At 35.4% G+C, this 17,410-nt stretch overlaps 1 protein-coding gene across 13 annotated transcripts in view; it reads right to left on the bottom strand.

Annotated features, from left to right (window-relative positions):
- Nucleotides 1-8,484: 8,484 nt before the first annotated feature.
- PCM1 (pericentriolar material 1) overlaps nt 8,485-17,410 on the bottom strand; it is a 96,616-nt gene continuing 87,690 nt past the window's right edge. For all 13 annotated transcript variants that reach the window (XM_037742412.1, XM_017539660.2, XM_017539673.2 and 10 more), the window contains 3 exons: nt 11,986-12,078; nt 11,781-11,895; nt 8,485-10,428 (listed from right to left, as the gene is read on the bottom strand). In XM_037742412.1, coding sequence (XP_037598340.1) covers nt 10,403-10,428; nt 11,781-11,895; nt 11,986-12,078 — 234 coding nt within the window. In that variant the 3' untranslated portion in view covers nt 8,485-10,402. The remainder of the gene's footprint in view (nt 10,429-11,780; nt 11,896-11,985; nt 12,079-17,410) is intronic.

Genomic DNA, 17,410 nt, shown 5'->3' with positions numbered 1-17,410 from the left:
TAAAAGTAATTTTTAAATTATCACCTTATATAATGCCATTTCGCTAAATACACTTTTTCATATGATTTCTCTGTAGATTTGGATTTTCTTTGTTGACAACAAATCATCTGTGAATAATGCCCATTTTTTCTTTCTTTCCAAATTCTTACACATTTTATTTTCTTGCCTTACAATACTGGGTAAAATCTACAGTACAATGTGGAATGTAAGTTATAATTAGGGGCATTCATTTCTTTTTCATGGTTTTAAAAGAGATTGTGTCTAATTGTTAAAGCTGGGGTTAAAGAAGTTCTCAAACCAAGGAGAGGTATAGAGTCTACCAACAGAATAGAGTTCCACATACATGCTTTCTTTCCTTTATCCTTTCTCTTTTAATTTCAGTGCCAGGGAAGAATGATAGTAAGGGTGGGGAAGTAGAACAGCGTGTGAGCCAATATACTATTGACAACTTTCATTGCATTTCTTCTAAATAGTGGCCTGATTATTTTTTTCTCTGTTGTCACTCTTTTGAGCTTACCCTTATTTTACAATGAAACTTGATATGACATTTTCCAGTGAAAGTAGAACGTAGAATTTTAAAAATTCCATTGAAAAGCTGCTGTCAGAGGTATTGCCAGCTATTATATTAAAGACCTGATGTAATTATAATGTAAGATAAGAAATATTTCAAATTAAGCTTTTCCTCTACCCAAACTTCTTTGCATAATTTCATCTTGATAAGTCTGTTGCTTTGCTGATTACATAGTGCATCCCACATTATAATATATATATATATATATATATATATATATATATATATATATATTTTCTTTTTCGGCATAGAGACAGCCTTCAAAGGGCTTGACCAATCACTGATGTTCTACTTAAACCTTGTTGGAAATAATGTCACTGGAAATTTGACACAAATGTATATGCTCCCTACCCCCACCCCAGCCAAAAAAAAGTATATTTATATAGATAGATGTATGAAGAAACTAGCCTTCTAAAAAATAGCAAATATGAAATAGCACTGTTTTTGATGGAAAATGTAGGTAGACGATGGTGGCTTAATGTTTTGATAATATTGCAGGCTACTACCTGAGCTCTCATTTGATCAGCATATTCTCTACAGACGAAAACGACAGCCACTAATGCTGTTCTTTCTCCTCTGCTCTACTTAACCAAAATCTGCAGTTATAGGGAAATACTGAGGGGAAGGTTCCATTTACCTTTGAGGCCAAAGTGTTGATAAGGTTGGCCCTGCCCTATACTCCTCCCACATGTAGGATCCTCAGTAACAATAGTTTGTGAGCCCTTGGGATATGTGGCTTTCTATTTGGAGAGGTAGAGTAGAATCCATTTGCTTTGAAGAAATGACATCAAGTTGTTTTGGTTTCCCTTAAGCTAGCTGTTCATTTAACCATCAGGCAGTAATAACCATGGTGATTTAGTAATAATTACCCCCTTTCTAGAACAACAGCGTATTTGGAAAAATCTACCTAATCCTTTCCATTTTAACATATCAGTATCTGACACTCAAATCAGCAATGCTAGAATACTGTGGATAGCTAATATACAGAAAATATTAGGACAACTGAGTTACTATCCTAGTAGTAAATGTAGGCAGTAATACACAAAGCTAACAAATACTGAGCACCAACTTTGTGCCAGGCCCTGTTCAGTTGCTGGGGATACAGTGTTGAACAAGTTTGACTCCTTAACAAGGAGAGACAGATGTGAATATACTAATGATAGTTTCAGATGGAGACAAGTATAGAAGAAAAAAAAGAAAGAAAATGATGTGATAGAGAATAACTCAAGCACGTGAGGCAAATTTGATGGAAACTACAAACTCACATAGGCTCAAGGAATCCCAAGCATAATTCATACATCCACGCATACACAGGCATATCACACTCAAATTGCTGAAAAATACACATGACACAGAAAAGAAAAATGACAGCAGACTTCTTTCCAAAGAACTATGTAAGCCAGAAAACTACAACATTGTGATTGTGTTAAAAGAAAAAAAAATGTTCAGCTAAATTTCTATATTGAATCAAAAGACCAGATGAAGGGAAAACAATATAATGTACATGGATTGAAAAAACTTGTTTACATTTCCATTTCCTCCAAATCTGTAAGTTCAATGCAATTCCAAACTCCCAGCAGCTGTTTTGGTTTGTGAAAACTGAAATTGAAAATGCAAAACATAGCCAAAAAGTCTGTGAAAGAAAAAAGTTAGAGGACTTATGTTTCTTTTCTTTCTTTTTGGTAAGCAAGATGAAGAGAAACTTAGAACAGCTCAGAGGAGACTTTTTTTTTTTTTCTATATCCCAAGTCATCAAGCCAAGGACTCGGGTTTCTTAATTCAAGACTTACTATAAAGCTATTGTTGTCAAGACAGTGTAATACTAATGTAAAAATAGACATATAAATCAACAGAGCATAATAGAAACTCCAGACATAGAGCCACACATGTATGGTCAATTATTTCCACAAAGGTGACAAGACAATAGAAGTCCTTTCAACAAATGGGGGTAAGAGATTTCCACGTAGGAGGAAAATAAAACCTGATCCTTACCTCACACCATACCAAAACAAACAAACAAACAAAAACTGCATTAAATAGATGATAGACCTTAAATATGTAGGACAAAGTATTATCCATGTATTTTATATATATAAATAATTCTTGGAACTTAAGATACTGTTAGGATTTCTAGAAATTAAATTGCTATGTCAAAGACTGTATCTTGAACTTTTTAGTGCATAGTGCTGAACTACAGGTGGCATCAATTTTTATGGACCTTTTAGTGGGATATTAGTCAAGGGTCTCTTTCTAGAAACCCTTAAGAGATATTCTTAAATTGGACTAAAAGCTCAGTCTTTTTGGAAGGGTTTCCAATGATTACTTTAAAATCTATTCTTGTATCTACCATTGAATTCACTGCATTTTAAATTTAAATTCCATCTTAATTTCAGATAATATCAATCAACTAATATGACTTACCTATTAGCAGACTTGAATAGATAAGTATATATTTGCACTTCCCTCAGCTGAAACTTTTTTATCTGAAAGTACTATTATAGGAATATTCCACTGTTCTTGTTAAAATTGTTGAAGTGGAGAAGAATCCATTTGCCATAGTTGAATAAGATGTCCAATCCTTCTAAATAAAACATACTGAAGACCTTGAATTTCTCTTCAAAATACTCATATTTAGTTGAGTATTTCAAAGAGAAATTCAAGGTCTTCAGTATGTTTTATTAATAATTTCAATTATTCAACAGATATTGAAAACCTTCTACATTCTGGGAACTGCTTAAAGATGAGAAATACTGCAGTGAACAAAGCAGAGAAAAATTTCTACCCTTAAAGAGCTTACATTCTAACTGAGGGGGTGGAGAAAGACATAAAATAAGTAAAATATATATTATTAACTGTTGATAATTAATATGGAGAAAGATAAGACAAGGGCAAGAAGATAAAAATAAATTGTGGGGAGATGCAATTTTAGGTTGGATACATCGAGATGTCACTAAACATGTGCCATAAAAATTTCTGAGGAAAGAACATGCTAGATAGAGGTAACACTAAATGCAAAGGGCCCTGCACGCGATGATGCCTGGCATGTTGAACAGCAAAGAGGTCAGTGTAACTGAAGCTGAGGGAAAATGAGAGAGAATTGTCCTGTAGAACCTTCTGAAGGCATTTTTTGCTTTTATTTACAATAAAATAGGAAGCTACTAGTATCATCTGAATAGTATCACTCTGGTTGCTGTGCTAAGACTAGATTATAGAAAGTCAAGGAAGTGAAGGGTCGGGCCATTAGGAGGCAGGAATCAAAGCCAGATAAGAATGGCTTGAATAAAGACTGCAGGTGGTGGAAGAAGTAGTGAAAACTAGCTAAATTCTACTTAAAATTTAAAGGTAGAGCTGACCATTTCTACTGAAGGGTTGGATGAAGGGTTTGGGAGAAAGAGCTGAGCCACAGACAGTGTCAAAGGATTTGTCCTAAGAAAGTAGAAGGATGGAATTGCCACTTACTAAGATGAGAAGACCAGAACAATCAGATGTCGGGCAACCAACAGCTCAGTTTTAAACACACTTCACATATCCAGTGTCTTATGTAAACCTTAACATACTTCCATGTGAATTTTTTGAATCTTACCATACAGAAATACTCCAATGCCAAGAGTGGAAGACTAACTTAAAATATCAGTTAGCTGTTTACATTTAAGGTTGGAGAATGGACTACAGTAACTGACTTTAGTTTTTCAAAGCCTACAAGTGGGAAGAAAAACAGTTTATAGTAGTACCCTTCTTCTGTATTGTTGATTAAGTAATATGCCCCAAGAAGACTTAAGGAACAGTAAGAAGTCCCTGTTTTTTTTTTTTTTTTTTTTTTTTTTTAAGGCTGTGCCACTATGGGAAGTCCAGAAGTCTTCCAAGTCACATAAAATTGACCAAATTTGGGGTCACCTGAATCCTTGTAATTTAATCCCAATTCTGTTACAAAATAGATAGGTTTTTTCACTTTCTTATTCACTGGGACTTCAATAAACATTGATAATTATTTGTATAACTGCTCATTCACTATTTCCATTTTTAATTCTTTTCGTATGTCTTCCTTTGACAATACTAAAAGCATCCTTGGATCCAGGATAATTCTTCCTTCATTTCAGAAAGGAAAATGAAGAATAGAGAGGGTTAAACAACTTTAGGAGTATCTTTTGGTGGTGTTTTTGCATTGTACATTTCCAAATGTCATAGAAACCCTATCTCTTTGTTGCTTTATTATATTGCCTGGTAAGGAAGTTTAAGTTAAAACCAAAAGTATTCTAATATACATCTAATGTATATATGACTGCTAATATGGATAGAAGAAAAAAATTGAACTATATAATGTTACATGAATTGAACTTTTGAATCCTGGTAAGCCCTGGAAGAGTATGGAACTTTTCTACATAAAAAATCTAGACCACTGAAACTACCAGCTATGCTTCAGAATTATATGAAATACAGAATACATATGTATATACACACATATACATGCATATACACACGTATACATACGTACATATGTATACATGTGTATATACATATGTGTATACATATACGTATGTATACATAGGTATTCTGTATTTCATATATACATATATTTGGCTAGAAAACCTTCATCACCTGAAATATGCCTTATTTTTTTAAGCTATTATGTACACAAATTCAATGGAATTTATAACAGACCACAACAATGGGTTATTAGTAATTTACTGAATACGTGTAATATATATTTGACAACTGCTGGTGATGGAATATAGAGAAAGGTAGGGAGGGGGAAAAAAGAGGTATTCTTATATAATCTAAGGTAAATTTGAAAATCGTAAGCCAAAAAGCTACTTGAAATACTAATTTTGTAACTTAAAATTCATTATCTATGTCTTAAATATTTTGGTGGGGGTGTAGGGGTTACTAAGAGTGAGGGAAAAGAAAGACGGGAGATGGCAAAACTGACACTGGGGAGAAACTGCATGTTTAAGATCCATTATAATGAAGGCCCCTTAGTCTCTGCCTCCTAAGAAAATGAAGATCTTCACAAAAAAGTAGCCAGAACATGTTCACGTGGAAGCAACTGTGGGTTCTGGTGGACAATCAGTGTTTAAAACTCTGCCCTGGAAACTGATTTAATAATATGTTGTTTAGAACACTGAAAAGAAAGTAAAACCTCACTAGTTGAGCATCCCAGAAATGCTCCAAAATCCAAAACCTTTTGAGTGCTGACATGACATTCGAAGGATATGCTCACTGGAGCATTTTGAAATCTAGTTGAGATGCTCAACTAGTATATTGTAAAATATTGCAAAATCCGAAAGAAAAAAAAAAATCCCAAATCCAGAACTTAACTCATACTCAGTTGTCTTTTTTCTCCAACAAAGACAATTTGTATAGCACTTATAACATTTTTATGAGCATTATTTCATTAGATAAGAGTAACCTATACCTATTCTAAGCCTAGGGAAATAATATAACTGTGAGACAATAGCTGATAGTCACACCAGTGGGTGAAATTTTTGTAAACACCAATGGAGATGGGTAACTCTAAATTTGTATCCATAGCCTCACTAAAAGTGATGCTTAACACAAATGCTAAAAACTAGTAGTGTGAGATGACATAGCTCTTTGTATCTTTCAAAGCTTTTTTTTGTGATCTGATCCATAGAAAAGCCATAGGCAGGAAGCTATACCCTGGAGATGCAGTTTATTAAAGGTGAGGATTCCTACCAAAACAATATTTCCAACTATATGATTTGTTTTAAAATTAATCACATGTCGGCCGGGTGCAGTGGCTCATGCCTGTAATCCCAGCACTTTGGGAGGCCGAGGCGAGTGGATCACTTGACCTCCAGAGTTCAAGACCAGCCTGGCCAACATGGCAAAACCCTGTCTCATTAAAAAATGCAAAAATTAGCCAGGCGTGGTGGCAAGTGCCTGTATTCCCAGCTACTCAGGAGGCTGAGGCAGGAAGAACTCCTTGAACCCAGGAGGTGGAAGTTGCAGTGAGCTGAGATCACGCCATTGCAGTCCAGCCTGGGCAACACAGAGACACTCTGTCTGGGGCTGGGAAAATTAATCACACGTGATTTGTTACACCTACATATGGGGGATAGACAACTAACTAAACTACACTTCAGAAAAGTCTTAAGGCAAAAACTACATTTAGTTTGTAAAAGAGATATAACAACTCAGATGCATAGAAACTTCACACTGTGATAAGTTTTTAAAACAAGCAAATGAAGAGCTCTCTAAATTGCTGGCCCAACATTTATTTTGTTATGGATATTTCTAAGTCTGAAAACAGGAAATGAACTGATAAAATAATTAGAAGCATACATATACACACACACTTACACATTTATAGGTTGAATGTTGCTCATCTGAAATGCTTGGAAATAGAACTCTTGGATTTTTTGAATTTCTGAATATTTATATTTACTGGTTGAGCAACCCAAATGTGAAAATCCAAAATCCCAAACGCGTCAATGAATATTTCCTTTGAGGGTCATGTTAGCACTTAAAAGTTTTGGATTTTGGAGCATTTCCAACTATGGATACTGAATGTGTGTGTGTACATGTGGGCGTGTGCATGTGTGCATCAAAGTTATTTGTAGGCACAGAGCTCCCTTCTCTTCCTTAATTTTCAGAAAATAAGTCAGCCAGTGATACCAGTGAATCTGAGGAAGAAAGCAGACCTGTAAAGACAGAGATTGTAAGAGTAACAATTGCGTTACACAACAACAACAGGAAATGCTAGCTCTTCCAGTCAAGGCCACCTGGAACATTTATTTGTATAGTAAAATAAGTGAAATCTAGAGTCAATCTCCTTTTGAAAGACGAGCTGATTAAAATAAGTTGGACAAGAAACAAATCAGTCTATTTTTGAGTAAATTTAAGAATACTCTCTCTAGCATACGTTATTCATGCTTTTTATTTGCTATGTTTTATAATGCTTTGACATCTTAAAATGCTTGCTAATCAGAGGAACCACCCTATTCAGGGCTAGCTCTTTCATATATATACCAACCAATCCAAAGTCTATAGCCCCAACCACCCTCCTTTTCTAATTTTTGCACACCAAGCCACTGTTTCTCTGCTGTAAATCATCCTAGGACCAGGTACCAGAAAATCACATACCATCCATATAGCCAAATGCCCACCAGTATTATTCAAACTAGCCAATCTTAAACCATTTACCCCACCTGGCCTTTCTTGCAGAAACCTCAATGAAGGATCTAACTAGTCTTGCCCCTTGCCCCTGTCATATGCCACCTGACTACAATCTGGTGCTTTCCCCATGACTGTATGTAACATGTTGTCTTTTTTCTTCACTTTTTTTTTTTCTTCTCCGAGACAGTCTCGCTCTATCGCTCAGGCTGGAGTGCAGTGGTGCAATCTTGACTCACTGCAACCTCTGCCTCCTGGGTTCAAGTGATTCTCCTGCCTCAGCCTCCTGAGTAGCTCGGATTACAGGCAACACGTGTTCCACTACACCCAGCTAATTTTTGTATTTTTTATTAGAGACGGGGTTTTGCCATGTTGGCCAGGCTGATCGTTAACTCCTGACCTCAGGTGATCCACCTGCCTTGGCCTCCCAAAGTGCTGGGATTACAGGCGTGAGCCACCGCACTGGCGGTGACCCACTCTCTGAGGCCTGTTAAGTATAATAAACATATTACTTTCAAGTTTATTCTTCCTTTGGCCAGTGACTTCTATCATATACATTCTTAGAACAGTATATAAGATATCCATAATTAAGAACAGAGCAACTGTTCATTGTAAAAACAAAAAAATCTCAAGTTCAATCAGCTTTCCGGCTGATACATCATTTTTCATGTTCTGTCTTTTTTGTTTTGTTTTACATTTAAAACTGTCAAGCCACAACTGTGGAATAAATTCTAAAACATAAATGAGTATGTGAATTTAAAAGAAAATACAATTCAGGGTTGTATACAGGATATATATTTATTAACAGTGAAAAAGCATTTACCCAAAGTGAATGTTACAAAATACAAAGAGTACCTCCACAGTCTGGCCAGATCATTAGTTTAGGCATTATCTCAATCTGCATAACGTTTTCTCTCACCCATTTTGACCTTTTCTCCCTCTATCTCTAACCAAAATTTTTAACTTCAAAATTAGAATAAATAGGAATATTTAATGCCTAATCCTTCAGCAATAGTTACTAGAGAAAACAGATTAAATAAATATATCTGCTCTCAAATCCTATGTAGTTTAAAACTAAATTATCTACTAAAATAGAAAAAACAGTAGACTTAGATAATAGCAGCTATAACACAAGTCAAATAAGCAATTTTGATAAGGTTTTTAAGTACTATAGTAATAACTAAGATATAAATACAATTTCTACTTTACCTTTAATATGCATGCAGAGGGAGAGAGAGACAGCCACAATATGTAAGGCTTGGCTTGAGTACCAAAACAAAGTTTTTACCCTTTCTGCTTAAACTCTAGAAAATACAGAATTTGAGTGTGCATGTAACATAGCTTACTATTCCAATTTCCCTGAAGTTAGACCACTTGGTAAGAATTCCTAATTCTGAATTGGTAATTTCTGAATAGGTTTTATTAAAGTTGATATATTGTGTTCCATAATATAAGTAGCAGTATAGTAAATATCCTTGTAGGGAAATCCTCATTTAATACTCCTTGATTGGACATTATACTGAGGTATACAGCAAGTAACAGTTTTAAAGTAATACTCAACAAGTTCTTTTTTTATGGGGTATTTCAGTTGTTAACAAAGTTAAAATACTTATTGGAACAAATTCATATTTAAGGAAGAATCTGTAGGTTGACTTACTTATTGTTAACTGGCTTTTTGAAGTTTTACTGAGTTTATGGACAATTTGGGATAAAAAGTAAATCATCTTTCAAAAGCTGATTTACTTAGAGTCACGTAAATTTTCAGTACTTTACGTGGAAATCTGCTTCTCCCTCACTACACAAAAAAGCAACTACTATGCTTTGGTCTTAAATTACCATCTCAAAAGGCAAGTTTATCTGAAGGCATATAGATTCTTACTGTTATATAAATTTTGTTCTATTTATCACCACTTTAAAAAGTTAAGTTTTTCATTTAAAAATCACAATGTTACTTCTCTGTGCAGAAATCTCTCTAATTACATAAAGCTTATTTTTTTACTTTCAGACAGAGGCGATGTAGATAGGATTTGAAATTCTGGAAAATATTTATCTAACAGATAATGATGTTATAAGTTTTAGATACTGAGAACCTATGTTCTAAATTTATCCAATTTCAATGGATTAATATATATTCTATAATAACTTCGTAAGTATCCTGGATACCTTTATATTCTGCCCTATTCTTGTACAGGAATAGGACTTGCAGTTACCTAAAAGAACATCAGACCCAACAGCAGCAACACTGGCACTGTTTGGAAGACTGGCCTAATGGATGGGCTTTATAATAAATAATATATTTCTCTAACTCTTAACCATTGCTCTTCCCTGAGCAGCCTAAAGTTATATAAAACACTGACTTGCTGTATAGAATTCAACATAATTTCCAAAAAAGATACTTTACAGATAAGTCCAAACTTTATTTAAAACTACATTTTAAATTTGTTACCAAATACCACAATGGGGAAGAAAAGACCCCCCTCCCCACCAAAGAAACCCCACAGTATATCAAGGCTTAAATTTGTCCAGAATTGAGTTTCTGATATTTTTAATAACCATGGGCAAAAATTACCACACCTATCAAAAATGCAGTGTCAAACTAATTTACATTTTTATACAGATCAAAACAGATGTTTATTTAGTATTGTTTTCATATATGCATTAACTATGTAAAGAGAGAGATGAGCCTCTGAAGACATCTCATATACTCTGGGCTCCCAACGTTTCTGAAAAACAGAATAATAATTAATGCTTTATAAATTAGTTATTGAATTACTAGAATTTAACATTGTTCTCTGTCATTAAAGCTTTTACTTTTAACATAAGGTTATTATGAAGGAAATCCTAATTTAGCTTGCTAATACAATCCCCTAAGAGCACACAGTGAAAAAGAACAGGTGAGGTTTCTGATTCAGTATGGCAGACTGAGCACCTACTTCCTATCTCTCTAAAAACACCCCACAAAAAAAAAAAAAAAAAAAAGAAAGAAAAAAGAAAAATAGAATAGAATAAATCTAGATCAACAAAAGAAAACTGGTTGTGAGAAAACAGAATAGAGACTATCAACAAATGACCAGAATGCTTAAAGCAGATGGAGGCATACCCAAAGAGAGTGGAGGAAGCTGCAGCTCAAATACTTAAAAGAGGTTGCATCTGAGATGCATACCATAGTCTAACAGGTAGAAATGGGCTGAAAACTAAGAAATTAACTGAAGGTTTGTTATGTGAATGTTCCGTCCTTATCCTCACTCCATTTCCAGGAAAAACAAAAACAATAAAATATATGATTTTCATCAACTGATGAACTGATGGAGAATAACAAAAAGAAACTGACCCTGATGCAAGAAATACTGAGTGGCTCAAGAGCTGTGCTATTAGACTTCTACAGAAAGAAATCTGAGACTATTGCTTGGCTCTACAATGAATGGTATTTACAAAGAAGCATCCTCAGAGAAAGTGTAGAACACTTAATTATATAAGTGTATTTACTTTAATAATTTTAGTAATGTAAGAATATGGGCAAAACTGAACAGAGAACCTAGAAGAAAGCAGAGGAGCAGCAGCAGAGGAATAATGACCAAACTTGATGGAACAAGAAAATGCACATATACTTAAACAAAATAGAAAGTAAAAAGTAGAACAACCAAAAATGATATGAACGCTGAGAGGAGGAGGAGAGGTTAAGTGTAGATACACACTTGCCATCGGGTAGACAAGAGGTATTATATTATCTATATCTTAAACATTAAGAATCATAAAATATTATTTAGAGTTAGTCTCCTAAAGAACTAAAAATCAGTAACAAAAAGTGGGTTTTTGCTATTTATAATATTTTTGTACCTTTCTCAAACCATGTGCATGTATATATGTTAAAACTAAAGATTTTAAGAATAGGAAAAAAAACCCGACAATACTGTTTCATAAACAGCTGAACTAAAACGTTTATAGAATTATGCTATCTTTCCAGTATTTGGCTTAAATCTCCCAGGAAATAGTGGCATATTTAAAAAATAAAACACAATAGCAGTATAAAGACAATGATTTTCAATATAGTAAGATTTAAATTGATAACTCTTACCAGGTTCTTTTAGTGTCTGAGAATTTCCAGCCAATTCTTCAGTATGCATTTCACATATTTCACCAGATAAGTGGTTTTTCTGTTCTTCTTCTACCATTTTCTTCCTGAGATCTGCCTTTGGAATGAAAATTGAAAATACCAATCATTCTTCATGTTGACAATATTTGTTATATAAAGACAAGTTTAATTAAAGACAGCCAAATACCTCTGAATATATTGTCAGTTTCAGTGGTAAATCTTCAACTTTCACAAAATCTTCTTCATCAGACTTTTGACTTATATTACCAGATTCTGCTTCCTGTAAGATAAATTTAAAGAAAAAAATATATATATTCTAGATCTAAAGTCATCCATGTGAAGAAAAAAAATGAGTTATTTTATCAGTAATTCTATCATATTTGGTTTTCTTCTATATTCAACTCTATGAATAATTCAGAAATACGGAGTTCACAGGAAAAGCTACACATCACATCTGTGTACATACTGTCGAGCTTTTTGTTACCATTTTGTCAGTAAAAAAAAAAAAGCGGGCCAGTCTATACATGCTGAAGAAATAGTAGTTGTAGCACCAAGACTAGAAACGTTAGGAAGACAACTCTTGTTAGGTTTACTGAACACGAGAGCTGTATCCAGCAGAATGGAAGTAACCATTTACAAATTTTTCCATTTATCAACTCTGATGAGGCTCAGTTAGAAAGCTGACATATGAATTTAGTAACTCTTTTTTGTGATCACCTCAAACTGTGTTTTTCCTGAACTTTTCCTCCTACTGATTATCCAAGTACAAGTCTTAGGTTTTTCTTCTTGCAGTATTTTGCGCTCACCCTACTCTTATTCACCTCATATTTCATACTTACAGTAGGAGCCTCATATCTTGACAATATATCCTAGAGTCATCAGATTAATCTTCACAGCCCATAACTCTGACCATTTCATTTCCTTACACAAAAACATTCAGTAGGATCCCAGACTAAAATTTAAATTCAAGAGCTTTTATAATTTACCTTTGACTTAATTTCAGTGAAGTGTCTTTTATGGCAACTCTACAGAATGGTCAGATGATAATAAGAATAAACCTAATAGGTAATTTCCAGAGTTTTAAATGTGTAATTTTACTGGTAGTGAGGCAAACAGTTAAAAGTTACTCCTTCTACTAATGTTTTTGAAAGATTTTAAGTCCTCTTTCTGAGAAATTATAAAATCATAACTATAAATACATATTTAAGAATAATTTTTTTTTTTTTTTTTGGTAAGACACATGGCTTCACTCTTTTGCCCAGACTGGAATGCAGTGGGGGCAATCACAGTTTACCACAGCCTAGAACTCCTGGGCTCAAGTGATCCTCCTGCCTCAGCCTCCTGAGTAGCTAGGACCACAGGCATGCACAATCACACCTGGCTAATATTTTGATTTTTTGTAGAGACAGGATCTCACTATGTTGACCAGGCTGGTCTCAAACTCCTTTTAGTTCTATCCAACAAAAGCACTGACTGGAAATGACTCAGGCTAAGTTTTACTTACGTTTGCAATTTAAGAAAGATCAAGGCTATTTTAAAGTCCTTTGTTTTATGTGGGGTTTTTCTGCTCAGATATTTTTCAGGCCTGGTCTCTATTTTATTTTTGCTTTAACAATTCCCCCCTTTTGGCTGCCCTCTCAGCTTGGGAATGGCCAAGTGGCATAGCATTACTCTGTTACCACTACTGACATAGATATTGAATGAAAAGTCAGGTAAAGTTATCATTGAAAGGTATGTTGGGATTCAGTCATGCAGCCTCCATCAACAATTACGTAGTCAGTGTGTTTCCCTGATGGCAATCATTTGAATGAGTGGCTGCTGGAAAGCATTTAAACCCCTTGGGAAGATGTAACACACAAGGGAAGAAAACACAGAAACTGTAGCAAGAACTGAAAGATCCCTCTAAGCAAAGATTCCCAGGAGCCAAAATTTAACCAACTGAATAACTCAATGGAGGAGGCCTTGCTTACCTGATGGAAAAATTTGGATTTGTTAAGATCTTTTAAATTTTGGGCAACAGTACCTGATTGTTAACATAAAAACAATACTTTTCACCAATTGGGGCAGAAGCTCCTTCCTGTGAGCAGCTTTCTACTGTAGTTCCACTGAGGCCAAATTACTCATCTCAGATTGTATTGCTTGAAGAGTATCTAAAGTATCATTAAAACCCTTTTTTCAAGGGTTGCTGAAATATTCATAGGCGATTTTCCCAATTCAGAGACTGCCAGCTAAAGACAAAGGGATCTTAAGAAAGAACAAAATCTAGACCCTCTTCATATATTTGAGTTTGGGAGATCACAGGAGTTCTTTCGCAAGGGATCACTTTATGTACAAACAACCTCAGGTTAAGAATTTCACTACCATTTAAAGAGTCATATCTGCTCATTTTAGGTAGGAAATAGCCCAAACCAGTGTCCAGACCATACAGACGAAAACATTTATATATTTTGTTGCTATACAAGGTGAATAACCCAGTATTATTGAAGGGGCAAAGGAGATCCTATTACCCACCAGCTGGGAATGATGTGACTGTCATGGTTATTTTTTGTCACATCTGCTATCTGTACATTGCCAGGTAGAATAGTTATGATTTAAACAGGAAGAGGAATAAAATACATTTCTATGTATTATTTTTGGGTACCACTGCCAAATAAGGATGTCTGGTTTCCTTTTCAAATATGCCCTGAAAATTGATCTTAAAAAAAAAACCTATTTTGCTGTATATAGTGAAACTATGGAGGTATTCCATTTGCCTCTAGAGTTTGCTTTGAACCGGTGTCTACTTTCAGTCAGTTCTCTACTAAAATAGTCAAGGGTATCATGATGTAGTTCTGATTTTAAATATGTGTTGTTATATAGGAGACCAGTCTCCAAATTTGTGTCAAACCAAAGTCTGGCTACATGTAAGGAGACTGGAACACTGTCTAGGCCCAGTTCCATTAAGGTTTTCTGTGCACAGTGATACATTACCAGCAATAAATCAACTGTAGTTACAGGACATACCTTTGCTTCTATAACTTCTCCGCAGCCACAAGTCAGTCAATCATAAATATTAACCAACTTGCTAAGGGAAGGATACCAAACCTTTTCATAAAAGCAGTTTCCTGAATTGCTCACCCAAGTGTGTATAGGAGCAGATTACAGTATTAGTTGTGATTCCATTAATCTAAATGACTACATGGCCAGCAATTGCTTTGGTGAGTGAGAGTGGCTATGATTTGAACATCAGACCTTGAGGATGTTTGGTTCAAGTAGTAAAAGTTCCTAACAAAAGTTTTAACATTTTGTTAATGCAAAACAAAAACAAATCTTATGAAAAACGTTAAATGGAGTTTTGTTCCATTGTCATGGGGAAGTTGTTTACTTCACGATGCCACCTGCTCATAGGAAAGGCTTTTCCCTTAGATATCTTTAATTTTAAGTCATCTATAGGTTGCCAATTCCAAAAGTCTAAGAAAGCTCTCTCTACTTGTAAAACATGGACTCAGGCTCAAAACCCTGAAGTTTTGCTGTGGTGTGAGTAGTAGGAAGCATCTGGTAGTCTTTTCCTATGAGGCTCAAAGGCAATTTTTCTCTGCTGTTGTTTCCAAAAGATCCAGTCTCCAGGTTCTAAGTCATGGATCATCACTGGTAGGCAGTTCACAAAAAGCCTCCTTTACCTGGTAGAAATATACCTTTGCATAATCTATTAAGGCCTTGCAGTATTGAGTCATTTCAGCACTAACAAATACAAGTAATACATGGGGTTATACTATTAAAGGCATAGGTCTTCCAGTTATTATTTCATAAGGGATCAAACTTGTGTTTTTTCTGTAGGGGTTGATCTAACTGCCAATAGGGCCAATGGTAACATTTTTGGCCAAGGTAATCCAGTTGACTGTTAATGTAGCTAAATTTAGTTTCAAGATACCATTTGTCCATTCAAAAATGATAGTGTAACCAAGTTTGAAAATCTTGTTTTTTTGATAACCTGTTCAGGAAAATGAGTTCCTTTATCACTGGAGATCTCTCCAGAAATGTTCCATAAAGGAAACACATTTTCTAAAAATTTTTTGCTACTGCTATGGCATCAGCTTTTCAATAAGGATAAGTCCCCATCTATCCTGTAAACAGGGGCATTACTACAAGAATAACGGATACCTCATTGAGGGTGGCAGCTGAATGAAATCTATCTGCAGACACACAAGTGGTCTAGCAGGCAGTAAAAATGTCAAGGGTCTTTCCGGCTTTGAGTTTGACAAGCCACACTGTTGTAAGCCATTTCTGCTGTTTATAACAATCAACCCACCAGTACTTTTTTTATAATTTGAATCATTTTTCTTCACCATGATGGTTTGTAGAGTGCAAGGCCTAAGGACCAGCTGGTTGTCTGGGCCTTCAGTCAGTCCTAGTTGAGCATTAAATTTGCATCCTTTAAGATTCCATTTTTGTTGTTTCAACTCAGGTGCACAGCATTGTTTACTGAACAAATTATCCTAAGTGATTTGATCTTGGTCAATAATCTGTGTTCATTCATTCAAAATGAATTATTTTGTCAATTTCAGGCTTGGCCATAAAGTCCACACGTGCATTTCCTTGATATTCAGGTTCAGTCCTATGAGCATGAGCATCATTTTTGTTAACAGCTATTTTTGAAGGCAGCAGAATAGCTGAAAGTTCATCTACCAGGGGTCCAGTATTGATGGGGGGTCCACTACAAGTGAGAACCCTCCGTTTCCACAACATTTCCAAAATCATCACTCACTCCAAAGGCATTACTATGCCAGGAGAGAAATAGTGGATTCAAGATCTACAGTATCCCATAAGACCAATGAACTCCCTTAACTGCCTCAGTTGTGGGCCTAGGGAACCCTTGGATTGTTTGTTATTTCAGGTAAGAGGAAAATTCCCTGTGCAGTCAGATTATGTCCTAAGTAATGGACCTTTACTCTAGAGCAGGGGTCCCCAACACCCAGTACTGGTCCAAGGCCTGTTAGGAACCAGGCAACATGGTAAGAGATGAGCAGCGGACAGGAGGGCGGGCCAGTGAGCCAAGCCTCACCTTTATTTAAAGCCACTCCCATCACTCACAGTCCCGCGTGAGCTCCGCCTCCTGTCAGATTACTAATGGCAATAGATTGTCCTAGGAGGTCGAACCCTATTGTTAACTGCGCATGTGAGCGATCTAGGTTGCACACTCCTCAAGAGACTCTAATTAATCTGATGTGTCACTGCCTCCCATCATCCCCAGATGGGACCATCTAGCTTCAGGAAAACAAGCTCAGGGCTCCCACTGATTCTACATTATGATGAGTTGTATAACAATTTCATTATACAATGTAATAATAACAGAAATAAGGTGCACAATTAATGACATGTGTTTGAATCATCCTAAAACCATCCCCCTTACCCCCAGGCCCAAGGAATTCTTTTCTTCCATGAAACCAGTGCCTGGTGCCAAAAAGGTTGGCGACTACTACTCTAGAGAACTGAAGTTTTGCCAGTGAAACCTGATGTCCCTAGTAAGCTAAAAGTATAAAAGCAGAATATCTACATATAGACAGAATACAACTGTAAAGTTGACAGGTCTTGGTATAATGTCTGAGAAAAACAAGATAGATAGGGTTTCAGTG

This window comes from Cebus imitator, unplaced genomic scaffold (assembly GCF_001604975.1).
Source record: "Cebus imitator isolate Cc_AM_T3 unplaced genomic scaffold, Cebus_imitator-1.0 Scaffold120, whole genome shotgun sequence".
NCBI lineage: Eukaryota > Metazoa > Chordata > Mammalia > Primates > Cebidae > Cebus > Cebus imitator.
Note: the sequence above shows the minus strand (reverse complement) of the source record. Positions and strands in the feature narration are given on the sequence as shown.